Consider the following 13,749-nt stretch of genomic DNA (forward strand, 5'->3'; position numbering starts at 1 on the left):
AAGTTCACAATTTAAAGAGTGAAAGTTCTGCAAGGACAAGACTTCTTTGGGTGAACAGACACAGCAGTACAGTCAGATGAACAGGCAGGAAACACAATCACTTCAAAACTGTGTTTGTCATCAGACATCTAAATGTGAGCTCTATGATGTGATTGCTAATGCAGTTAGCAACTTGACGGGATCTAGATTCAGGGACGATACAAACTTCCTGCAACACCCAAGAGAAATTTTCTCAACCAGCCTAACCTCTGTCATGGGGATGGGGATTTTCTTGACTGAGTTGACTGAAGTGAGAAGACCTCCTTTCCATTTTGCAATGACTCAGGTAAGGGAGAGGACAGTTTTGCTTTTTACAAGCTTGTCTTCACACCTGGACAGTTTGCCGTCCCGCTGTTATGACCTCTGTTTTCATTCTTCGCTGACATCAGAGCCCAAATTCTTTTTTTTCTTTCTTTCTTTCTTTATTAAATATTTCTGTCTCTTCCCCACCTCCGCCTCCCTTTTCCCTCCCCCTCCCCCAATCCATTCCCCCTCCCTCGTCAGCCCAAAGAGCAATCAGGGCTCTCCGTCCCGTGGGAAGTCCAAGGAAAACCCTCCTCCGTCCAGGTCTCGTAAGGTGAGCATCCAAACTGCCTAGGCTCCCACAAAGCCACTACATGCAGTAGGATCAAAAACCCATTGCCATTGTTCTTGATGTCTCAGTAGTCCTCATTGTCCGCTATGTTCAGTGAGACCGGTTTTAACCCAGGCTTTTTCAGACCCAGGTCAGCTGGCCTTGGTGAGTTCCCGATAGAGCATCTCCATTGTCTCAGTGTGTGGGTGCACCCCTCGCGGTCCTGAGTTCCTTGCTCATGTTCGCTCTCCTTCTGCTCCTGATTTGGACCTTGAGATTTCAGTCCGGTGCTCCAATGTGGGTCTCTGTCTCTGTCTCCTTTCATCGCCTGATGAAGGTTAATATTCAGGAGGATGCCTATATGTTTTTCTTTGGGTTCTCCTTCTTCTTTAGCTTCTCTAAGAACCCGAATTGTAGGCTCAATGTCCTTTATTTATGGCTAGAAACCAAATATGAGTGAGAACATCCCATGTTCCTCTTTTTGGGTCTGGCTTACCTCACTCAGGATAGTGTTTTCTATTTCCATCCATTTGCCTGCAAACTTCAAGAAGTCCTTGTTTTTTACTGCTGAGTAGTACTCTAATATGTATATATTCCATACTTTCTTCATCCATTCTTCAATTGAGGGGCATCTAGGTTGTTTCCAGGTTCTGGCTATTACAAACAATGCTGCTATGAACATAGTAGAGCATATATTTTTGTTGCATGATAAGGCCTCTCTTGGGTATATTCCCAAGAGTGGTATTGCTGGGTCCATGGGTAGGTTGATCCCAAATTTTCTGAGAAACCGCCACACTGCTTTCCAGAGTGGTTGTACAAGTTTGCATTCCCACCAGCAATGGATAAGTGTACCCCTTTCTCCACAACCTCTCCAGCATAGGCTATCATTGGTGTTTTTGATTTTAGCCATTCTGACAGGTGTAAGATGGTATCTTAAAGTTGTCTTGATTTGCATTTCCCTGATCGCTAAGGAAGTTGAGCATGACCTTAGGTGTCTTTTGGCCATTTGAACTTCTTCTGTTGAGAGATCTCTGTTCAGCTCAGTGCCCCATTTTATAATTGGGTTGATTAGCCTTTTACAGTCTAGTTTCTTAAGTTCTTTATATATTTTGGAGATCAGACCTTTGTCAGTTGCGGGGTTGGTGAAGATCTTCTCCCAGTCAGTGGGTTGCCTTTCTGTCTTAGCGACAGTGTCCTTTGCTTTACAGAAGCTTCTCAGTCTCATGAGGTCCCATTTATTCAATGAGGCCCTTACTGTCTGTGCTGCTGATGTTATACGTAGGAAGCGGTCTCCTGTGCCCACTTGTTGTAGTGTAGTTCCCACTTTCTCTCCTATCAGGTTCAGTGTGTTCAGACTGATATTGAGGTCTTTAATCCACTTGGACTTGAGTTTTGTGCATGGTGACAGACATGGATCTATTTTCATTTTTGTACAGATTGAAATCCAGTTTTGCCAGCACAATTTGTTGAAGATGCTCTCTTTTTTCCATTGTATAGTTTTAGCTCCTTTATCGAAAATCAGTTGCTCATAGGTTTGTGGATTAAAGTCAGGGTCTTCTATACGGTTCCATTGGTCGACTTCTCTGTTTTTATGCCAATACCAAGCTGTTTTTAATACTGTAGCTCTGTAATAGAGTTTGAAGTCAGGGATGGTAATGCCTCCAGACGTTCCTTTATTGTATAAGATTGTTTTGGCTATCCTGGGTTTTTTATTTTTCCATATAAAGTTGATTATTGTCTTCTCCAGATCTGTGAAGAATTTTGATGGGATTTTGATGGGGATTGCATTGAATCTATATATTGCTTTTGGAAGAATTGCCATTTTTACTATGTTGATCCTCCCAATCCAAGAGCAAGGGAGATCCTTCCATTTTCTGGTGTCTTCTTCTATTTCGTTCTTCAAAGTCTTAAAGTTCTTGTCATATAGATCTTTCACTTCCTTGGTCAGGGTTACCCCAAGATATTTTATGCTCTTTGTGGCTATCATGAAAGGTGATGCTTCTCTGATTTCCCTCTCTGAGAGCCCAAATTCTTAAACCTTTCAGTGTGGACGGACGATAAGCCACCATTGAGGAACCCTCCAGGCCGTTGGTGCCAAGGTGAACTACAGAGGTCCCCAGTCTTGTGGACTTAGCAATTGCTGGCAACTCATATAAACCGTAGTTGTTAAACTAATCAGAGTGAATCATGTAAGGCAACCTAATAAATGACCGTTTAATATATATGTATTCTATCAGTTTCATGCCTTTGGAGAACCCTCACCAGCCATGCAGGAAGGGATGCAAATCACATCAAAACAATGTCTCTAAACAGACAAAAGAAAAAATTTAAAAGACCCAAACACTTCTGGAAATTAAAAGAAAAAAAACGAAACCTTTAATTTAAAAACCAAAATGAAAGAAACAAAGATTTGACACAGCTAAAGGAAGACACAGGGAACTGAAGGAAGATGGAAATAATTACCCACAACCCAATGCAACATCCACAGAAAAATATAAAAGAAATCAAGACTTGACAAAGGAGTTGCACTCTGATTTGTGTGTAAGATGAGTTAAAGGGAAACATAGGTATGGAGTTTTAATATTTCGGTGGCCACACACAAAGGCCAGAGACTTGCTGGTCTGTTTCTAATAAAACACATCTGACTTGGGCTTTTGCGATTGAGTCTATTACAGTTAAGTAACTAGTCCTTTATTGAACATTACTGTCATTTTGATCCCACCAGTTGATATAACAGGACCCTTGGTTTCTTGGTTGTTTTGATATGCCTTGAGACCTCACACTCCCGCATCCTTGTGGACTGGGAGAACAGTGGTCATAGCTGCCATTTCCTCACTGTGATATTTTCTCGGCACAGAAGAAGATGGCTGAACAACTTCCGTACAGCCTTTTCTCCCTGGCAGCTCCTATTCTACAGTGCATGAGGATTAGGTGAAGAGTCAGTGGCTGCTAGTGACATCACTGTGCTTTTTTACCACTGCATGTGTCTGTAGACACAGGGTACCGATTGCGTAGTCCGCCTTGGCCAGGACTTCATCTGTCATTCAGTTCCTATATGTCCTTCTTTCTCTAAGAGATCATTATTGGTGTCCAGGGAAATGGCCTTGTGGTTAAAAGCATTGGCTGTTCTTTCAAAGGACCCAGGTTCAATTCCCATCACTTACATGGCAGCTTACAACCATCTCTATCTATGGATAGATTATGGATAGGTATGAACCACCATGTTGATTCTGAGAACTGAACCAGGATCCTCTGTAAGCAGCAAAGTTCTTAGCCACTGAGCCACCTCTCCAGACCCACTCTGTCAATTATAGACTTTGATAGCTTCTGACCTATCTTACCTTTTAAATGACCACATTTGAGGGCTCAGAAGATGACTCAGCAGGCCAAGCACTTGCTGAAAATTCATTCCCCAGAACCAACATAAAAGTGGAAGGACACACGTTGGTGCACATTTAAACTGGTACACAGGCATGTGCTCACACACGAATAAAGCTTTTATATTAACATGTTTTATGGAACATCTTCACAAATAACAAATCAGGACTCACAGGAGACACCCATACCAATAACTAACCTCATTTGGCTTCTGATGGCTCAGAGCTATTTTGGGATCCTGCCCTCTTCTCCGCTGCTTCAGGAGGCTGTTCTTCAACGTATCTACTTTCTCTCCAGCCTACAGACACAACCTATCTTTCTGTGAAATCCTGTGCCCCCTGAGCACTAATCGCCTTGATAAACAGTCTGTATTCTAAGCCCCAAACACCCCTATCTTAGACAGGAGAGTCACTTAAGCATGCCTGTGTCAATATGTGTTTGTCCCTTCCTCTGTAGTCTACCATGCCAATCTGGTGTAACTATTTAGCTTAAGTGATACAGATATTGATGGATATCAGGGTTCAGTGGGCACCTCCACAGAAGTCCTTCAAATTTGAAGGACTTTGGGGTTGAGAGAAGGTCTTACTCTATAGTCAAAGTTAGATATAAACTTGGCGTCAACCTCATTTCAGGCTTCTGCTTCTGTCTCCCAAATGCAGGGAGAAAGGAAATGAGCCACTACTCTTGGCTTCTTGCTTCAATTTTTAAGGCATATTCAAAGAGAGTTATCTAACACCATAGTCTTTCTTAGGCTTATGTTTCCCTATATGCCTCCAAATCCCAGACACTCGGTACCAGCTAGTTGGAACGCTTCCCTTTCCATCCCCATGCCATCAGAGTCAACCAAAGGAGTCGATCTGCAATCGTAGGCTACACACTTTCAACCTCACATACCCCCAGAGGATGGAGTATTGTTGCTTGGCCAGTAAGGTATAACTTCAGAAGCCCCCTCTGAAAATCTTCTTCCAAAGAAATGCCCATGGTATCTGGGTTGCTCTATCTTAAGTTGAGCATTCTAGCTGCAGAACTGAGATGAGCGTACTTACACAGATTTATGAAGGGGCGTTCTTAAGAAGTGTGAGAGATGCAGGAGTGGGGAGAGGGAAGGAGACAAGGATATGGCCCAACTGAAAAGTGCCTTCAGATCGTCCTGAATATTAACCTGCATCAGGCGATGAAAGGAGACAGAGACAGAGACAGAGACCCACATTGGAGCACCGGACTGAAATCTCAAGGTCCAAATCAGGAGCAAAAGGAGAGAGAGCAAGAGCAAGGAACTCAGGACCACAAGGGGAACACCCACACACTGAGAAAATGGGGATGTACTATCGGGAACTCACCAAGGCCAGCTGGCCTGGGTCTGAAAAAGCCTGGGATAAAACCGGACTCGCTGAACATAGAGGACAATGAGGACTACTGAGACCTCAAGAACAATGGCAATGGGTTTTTGATCCTACTGCACGTATTGGCTTTGTGGGAGCCTAGGCAGTTTGGATGCTCACCTTACTAGACCTGGATGGAAGTGGGTGGTCCTTGGACTTCCCACAGTGCAGGGAACCATGACTGCTCTTTGGATTGGAGAGGGAGGGAGACTTGATTGGGGGAGGGGGAGGGAAAGGGGAGGCGGCGGTGGGGAAGAGACAGAAATCTTTAATAAACAAATATATAAAAAAAGGAAAAAAACAATGAGGTAAAAGCCAAAAGAAAAGTGCCTTCAGCCTACACCCACCAGCAGCTTTGGAGCAGTTCCACCTGAAGCCAGTCAGCCATTGGATGCAAGCCAATAATGCAGAAACGAACCTCCTGGTCATTATAGCGTCCCTGGGACTGAAGAGGGAAAAATCACAGAAACGATTTACAGTCCAATTGCAGACACAAGGAGTTTCTATCAAAACTTCTTGTTCTCACTGCTGTGAAACATGCTGGTCCATTTAGAGCCCCAAAAGCATATGTCAAAAATGGGAGAAGCCAAAATGCAATTAGCAAGGCACTCAGCTGAAGGAGTTACAGCAAACACAGAAACAGAAGGAAATATTAGTGATAAGAACAGAGAATGGTAACAAAACAGAAAGCAAGTGGTACCCAAAATAAAAAAGTTTTCAAAACTGTATTAGAGCTAAGATATATCTCAGCTGGCAGAGTGCTTGCCTAACATGCAGCAAGCTGTGGGTTTAACCCCAACATCATATAAAGTGGTCAGGATGGCACAGCCTTGTAATCCCCGGGATTAGCAACTGGTGCCATGGGCCAGGGTGGACAACATGGGAGTAGAACTATGTCTTCCAAGAACAGAACATTTGACTTTGAGGAACCAAGATGCCTAGTCAGAAGCTGGACTCAGAGGTCTGGATTTCCCGGGGAGAAACCTGGCTAGCAGTCGTCAGTGTGGAAGTCACGGCACATAAGGTGTTGTAAAGAGTATGAACGAGATTGCTCAGGGAGACCTCGGGGGATCAAAGGAAAGGCTGAGAAGCTGGTAAATGAGCAGAGAACTAGGAGAAGCAGGACAATCCTAACTTTTACCCTTAGCCCAAAGGAGCCACCTGAGCGAACACACGTGAAGACTCAGGTAAGGGCAGCTACTGACCTCTGACTGACCCAGAACCCATGAGGTAGGAGAGAAACCTAACTCCTGCATGTTGTCTTCTGGCCTCCACGGCAATTGGGGGAGTATTTTAAAATAAAATTCAAAGAAACAATGGTTATCAAGTTGGGTAATTTACACCTGTGATCCCAGCATGGTGGGCGAATAGCTGTGAATTTGAAACCAGCCTGGGCTGCACAGTAAGTTTCAGGCCACTGAGGACGACAGAGTGAAATCCTGTTTCCAGCGAATGCAGCAACAGCAAAACCAAAGCTGAAAGATGGCTCTGCAGTAAGGATCCAGATTCAGTTCCCAGCCCATCAGCTCACAACCACGAGTAACTCTAGCTCCAAGAGGTCTGACAGCTTTTTCTTCTTCTTGCCACCCCAAGGTGCCTGCACACATGGCACACACTCAGAGAGACACATACATAAAAACAAAATAATGAAGCCCAATGAATAAATAACAAATGAGACAGTGAGCAGTGGAAGCCAGAGATTGTTGCCTCATGGAGTTTTAAACTTACGGTCTTGCTTTCTTCTCTTGCATTTTCATGTCACTTTTCTTGCTACCAAACCAATGCATTTGTTAGATCAGCCAGAAGTGCCAGGCATTCCTGTATCATTTGTCTTCTTAATGGAAGATTGAGTTTGACTACGAGCACATTGGAGAGACTGTGTAACAATTTAATAGACTCAAGCCCCATTAGAGGAGGAAAAATCTCCACTCGGAAGCCTGCGAGAGAGCTGTGTTTATTCTCATAAACAAGTATAGCAGCAGACGCACGCAAGCAATGTTGCAGTGCCTTATGGAGGTTCTATTGGTGTCAGCTGTGGGCAGTTTCTGACGTTGATGAACCGTGTCTGCTAAGTGGCCTGCCTCTGGTAGTTTAGACACCTGCTTCCTGGTGGAGTTTGCTGTTCTGCCTCAGGGGGATGACCACGGTGAGTTATTGTGTCCAAGAGGTGTTCAAGTACAAGCTCTGTGCTCATAGGGAAGTGCTTAACTATCTGTTTCTTAATTGTGGAGGAGAAAACAAAACTATTTAAAAGGAAGCAGTGAACAGTCCCACAACACAAATTTAAGTGAAACTCTTTGTAAAATTATACATTTATTTCTGTGATTGTCTGTATACAAAATACATGTCATGAGTGTCACAAAACCTCTGAGCTTATGCATCTCTAAAGATAGTCCATAAAATAAAGAAATAACAATTTTAATAGATCTGAATTTTTATCAAATAAACATGCATATGGAATTGTAAAAAATTACATGATTAAGCTTAATGTCTATTCTATATACAAACAGAAGTAACCTCTACTGAGCTGAATGCCTATATAAGTCTGTGTATCTGTTGTGTTCCTGGAGAATGCTACAAAAGGGATTCACACATAAAATAGTAACAACACATCATATGGAAATGCTGAACATGTATGTTAACTGTATAAAACACCCAGGTACTCAATAGGATGGGTGAGTACACAAGCATTTTAGAATGTGCTCTGATACAGAAATGAAAGCTACATCTTATAATTTGATCAAAACACATACTTTTCCTGACATAAAGACATTCTAAATATAATAAATGCTACAGAAATAATGAGCTTAATTTAATATTTAGAAAGTGCATTAAAAATTACCCATTACTATGTGCATGTCAGCAATTTAAGATGGAAGGGAAACACAAAAGAAACAGAGCTTCCTGCAATCTTCTAAAGTTGATCACAGTCACTCCCATTTTTTTTTTTGACAAAAACTGAAACAGTCAATTAAACCAGGCATTTCAAGCTGATAAACCTGCACAGAATTCATTTGGTCCCATTCACAGAGTGAAGCTAGGTAGCCATTGCCTTAGAAGGCCATAGCCCACTAGTCCCCACTGGCTTTTATAAGTGCTTTTTTTTCTTCATTATTTTTAATTCTTTCCTAATTCCAGGTATCCTACAAGTGTCATGACTATTCAAAAACAATAATTTCCTTCCTTCTCATCATACAGGGACATTCTTCCATTCCCTCCCTGTCTTTCAGACTTCATTGGGTAAAACATACAATGCAAAAGCCAGACCTGTGCACATGACAATGACAAGGAACTCCAGGGGTCTCTGGATGAAAACCCAGACCAAGCTTCAGGAACTGGTGACACTGTGTACCTGGTTTCTGGACACAAGCAGGTGTCCTGGATTTTCTCCCTGCCCCCACCTCCTATAGTCCACACAGGATTGTAGGAGGCTGCACAGACCACAGACTTCATCAGTTCAGGAAGCAAGATACCCAACTCTAAGTTTTAGACTGTGACTGAAACTAATTTTAGCATCTCTTCCTTTTTTGTTTTAGACAGGTCTCCCACAACTCAGACTGGCCTGCAACTCACTATGTAGCTGAGAATGACCTTGAACCTCTGATCCCTCTGCCTCCACTTCTAGAGCACGGGGATAACGGGTATGTGCCACCATGCCTCATTTAAATGATGCTGGCACCTTTCATATTTGGGGAAAATATCGTATGTCTTGGTTTCAGTAGAGCGATATTAAAACACCATGACAACAGTATCGTCTCAATGCTTGCTCCTGGATTGTTGGCATCATTCCTCCCCACACAAGAGACCTGTTGAACCAGCATCCGTGAGGAGGTCCTTCCCATGGTCTGCAAGGGCACGGCTGCACCGGTGGAAGTACCGATAACAGAACAGAGTGCTCTCTGTTCTGATTGGCACCCGTTCAGATGAGGACCTTTCCACTCAGCGATTACCTTTTGACTTTGCTTTTGCTACTTTAACAACAACAAAAGTACAGAACAGGTTCTTTAGAAGACATGTTGAACACGTTGAATTGCCTTCTGGTAACATGATGAACACCCCTGATTTTTCTGCAGAGGCCAGTTCAGCTTTAGTGGGCAGGTAGCTGGTTGGTCAGCTGGTTTTTAAGACAGGGTTTCAAGTTGCGTGGATTAGCCCCAAACACGCTATGTAATCAAGGGTGACTTTTTAATTCTTCATTCTACTTCCTGCTCCCAAGATGTGAAATTACAGGTGTCAGCCACGTGTGCCTCACTACAGTAACAGCCTTAAGCACATTGATCTCTGAATTAGTGAAATTCATCCTCTGTGTATAAGGAAGGATGTCTCAAGAAAACAATGTGTTTACATTTATTTATTTAGCTATGGGAAGTGGGCAAGCTTTGTGTATGTAACAGCCAGTGTAGGGCATCAGGCTAGGTAGCAAGCACCTTATCTGCTGAGTCATTTTGCCAGCTTCTAAAGAAAAGTTTGTGGTTTCTGAGTTTGGTGCCCCACCCTAGGACAGACAGCAAGAAATGTGTGTCACTTCACAGGTTTGCACCCACGGAGACATGTGGCTGATTCTAGGCCGCACCACACGGTGTGGTGTGTGTTTGAACACCACAGCTAGAATTAACCCTTTCAGAATAAAACTGAAGGCATGACTATATCATGCTCTTCCTATGAGTCTGGCATTTTGACATTGGAATAAAATGCAATGAAAACATCCTAAATAACAAGACTCCTCAAGACCCTAGGAAAACATAGTGAGTCGGGGGCTGCCTTGTAGTAATAGTAACAGGAAGGTGATGGGCATGCAGTAATGGCTTCAACAGATGCCAAGCATGTAACACACCCCTCACCTGAAGGTGACATCACTCAAAGTCACTTCTACTCAAGTGTAAAACTCCCAATGTTCCAATTCCACCAGCAAACCAGTGATCTTAAGTGTCTTTAAAATTGAAATACAACCAAGACATCAGTGATATAAAATTAAAACTAAGAAACTGCAAAAAGCTGACACCTCAAAGCAATACACTGGATATATATCCAAGTACCCTCTGTACGAGTGATGCATGACCCTTCACCAAGAATTCATTCATATGCTCAATGCATGCCTCCCAAACCTGTCAGGAAGTCTCACTTATTCGTGGGCCTAACCTATCATAGGTACCCAATTCCCATAGAGGAGACTGTCACTTTTGACAGGTGAACTGACCTTCAACTTTTGTTAAGGTCACCTTCAGAGTTATGCCTACAGTTTTAATTCCCAATGAATAATCGATTACATGTTTCGTTAGGCAACATATGGAGAAAATTTTTACTTGGGTTCCAGGTATTAAAATACATGCACAGGAGAAAATCGTCTCCCCATTTATTTCAACACTTTATGACTGTTATTATGCCTGTAACCTTCTTGAAATGTTCTTTAAACCTCAAAGTTTATTTTTCATGTAAAATATCAGTGTTGTGCCTCATTAAGAAAGCTGTCAAGAGGCCCCTGGATCCTCAGCATCAGAGTAAAACAGAGAAAAGGTGGGAACAAAGAGTAATGCTCCGTTAAGGAAAAATGTCCTTCGCTGAGAAAGAGAATCAGTCTGAGAGTTAGTTAAATGTCTTATGTTCAATTTTCACAAAGTATTTGAAACCTCAGCCCCCAATATTTCACATCAGAAGACCGGCTTCTCTGACTCCCTGCTGGCTGTCCACGTGTGCTGTATGGTCACATTTGGGAAAGTAAGCCCATACAGAGAAAGCACAGCCCAGATTGTGCCCCAGTTAAAATTCATCCTCCCAGATTCCCAGCTCTGTGTCATGATCTCCCCCAAATACTGTGACATCATACGCTCTGTTCACATTTTCTATTTACAGAAAAATCAAAATAGCTTTTGAGGGAACATGTATCTATTTTCTATATTACTTTAGTATATATAACTCTCAACTATTTTGATCCCAGATGGTTGGTTGTGAAATCTGGAGGGAAAATGATCTCTTAGACTTACAATAGTAATGGATCTTACAAAAGCACTAGATGTTAAAATTTTCCAGTTTAAACTTTCTATGAGTAAAAATATATTCTTTAAAATGAGAAATATGTGATATTTCTATATTTAGGGAAGAGGTGCATCATCTCTACTGTGATCATCAAACTAATGCCATTTATCTTTTCCTTTATCTATACCTGATAAGTTGAAAACACATTTAGTCCATCCACAAACTGAAATCAGGAGCTATGGGAAAATTTTAAGTTTTTTCACCAATTCCATCAGACAGAATATAAATTTATAGAAAAGAATCTGCTTGAAAAACAAAAGGCTAAACATAAACATCTTTTTGTAAGTCTAAAAGGTTAGGAGATGGATGGATGGATGGATGGATGGATGGATGGATGGATGGATGGATGGACATAATAACTCTATGCAACCATGGCAACCCTGACAGAAGAATAGCAAAAAGCAAAGGAACTGGATAGTTAGAAACTCTTCTTTTTGCTGTTTCCTATTTTATTTCCTGGTGTTTATTAAAACATTCTTTTTTGAAGTAATTGAAAGAATTCAATCTTCACTAATATTGAGTTTCCAACAGTACATAGGAGGGGGAGAGCGTCTGTTCCTGGTACAGACAGACCAGATTAGGGAAAGTCACAGGATTCCCACATCTCACTCTCTGGTTCTTGCCTGAGAGTGTGCCTCAGAAGACACACCTGATGTCAATTGCCAGTGCCCTGGAGAAGCAGCTCCAACCCCCAGAAGACAGCTTGAACTGTGATCTGACTTTGTCTGAGGGGGACCTTGGATAAATGAAGAAAGGAATGTCAACAGCTTCAGAGTGTTTGGATCTATTGCCATCTCCAAATCATCTCTGAAACTAAGCTGCAATTTGTCCATTCAACAGTTTATTCCTTTGAGAACATAATACATGTTTTCCTATCACCAATTCTTTAAAAGTCTACACTTTCCTAGATAAATGCTTTAGAACAAGCCGCCAATACCTTGCTTCCAAGTCTATAGTAAAGTATCTAATGGAAGTTAGCCCATGTCTTTCTTCCTTACAAACACAGGTAGTTAACTGTCTTAAGGTACAAATCCCTCTCTCTCTTTTATTTGATTCTTCTAAAGGAATTTTTTAAACATCTGACATAAACATAAGTCATTCTGCTTTGAGCTACAAATTACCTAACCTTCCTTCCATTTAGCTTCTATTTTTAAAATTCAGCAGGTGGTGCCCCACCATATTGCCACATCCTGCCTAATAGAGAGGCCGTGTTCATTATTCAAGTATTACAGCCCTGCATGCTTTTATATCCCGTGTATTTCCTGCTCTAAAACCATTTATGCCACAGCAGATGAGTCCTTGTTCTGTTCATTCTCGTCATTTTCTTGAGGGCTGGTGACTGTCACTTCTGGTCTTGGTGGTCTTCCAGCATCTAAGTCAGCCTGGAAGAAAAATAGAACAAATCAAAGATAATTAGCTCTTTGCTTTATGAGGATAATAAAGCTCACATAAATGTCCCATTTAACCATTAAGTATTCAACTCTAAGACATTTCTTTGGTTCTCTTGTTTTTAGTCAGTCATTTCCCCTGCTTGCTACTTTCAGCCCTTTGGCTGGACTGACACCTCAGGTGACCACACTCCAATAGCTATAATCCCAGCACTCAAGAGGTAGAGGCAGAAGAAGAGGAGTTAAAAGACGTCATCAAGTGCATACTCTCTCTCTCTCTCTCTCTCTCTCTCTCTCTCTCTCTCTCTCTCTCTCTCTGTGTGTGTGTGTGTGTGTGTTTGTGTGTGTGTGTTTCTCTGTTCAAAGATGTATTCACACTTTTCAGTTAAGTATTTCCAAAGTGAGAGAAGAAACAGCATCTCAGCTTCACCTTCATGTCTCACTAACCTAGTGTGCTCCCTGTGGTCCTGGTCCACCAGAATCTGCAGGGTCATAGTATGATGTCAAGTGACAGAGACTATCAGTGTCTCGTAGGTAAGAGCAGGATATAAAACCAAAGCATAGAGGAACTTTTCTCCAGGAATAACCACTGTCCCTTGAACATCTCCTGTTATCAATGACAATTATCTCATTCATAATTAATCTACCCATTAGACTGCTGTCAAAGTGTAAGATGAGAACTGGCTAGTTTTCAAACTATAACCCATGAAATTCTGGAGGTTTCACAGCCTCACAAGGGCCCCCAGTCTTAGGGATAAGAGAAGCTCCAGATCACTAAACCCCATAGGCATGATTTATACTAAAAAAATGAAAATAAATACATATGTATGAATATATATTAATGTGAACATGCAAATATATACATGTGTATGTGTAGGCACACATGTGTTGATGTATATGCACACCATTTAAGTATATATGTTTATATACATTTATAAGTATGACTGCATGTGTA

The 13,749-nt window shown here is 41.9% G+C and overlaps 1 protein-coding gene across 4 annotated transcripts in view; it reads right to left on the bottom strand.

Annotated features, from left to right (window-relative positions):
* Positions 1-7,655: 7,655 nt before the first annotated feature.
* The window catches only part of Dcdc2 (doublecortin domain containing 2), a 176,200-nt gene continuing 170,106 nt past the window's right edge, over positions 7,656-13,749 (bottom strand). For all 4 annotated transcript variants that reach the window (XM_050142401.1, XM_050142403.1, XM_050142400.1 and 1 more), the window contains exon 11: positions 7,656-12,788. In XM_050142401.1, the coding sequence (XP_049998358.1) occupies positions 12,684-12,788 (105 nt within the window). In that variant the 3' untranslated portion in view covers positions 7,656-12,683. The remainder of the gene's footprint in view (positions 12,789-13,749) is intronic.

The sequence above is a fragment of the Alexandromys fortis genome, unplaced genomic scaffold (genome assembly GCF_014885135.2).
Source record: "Alexandromys fortis isolate MF-2015 unplaced genomic scaffold, M_Fortis_MF-2015_v1.1 scaffold_5, whole genome shotgun sequence".
NCBI lineage: Eukaryota > Metazoa > Chordata > Mammalia > Rodentia > Cricetidae > Alexandromys > Alexandromys fortis.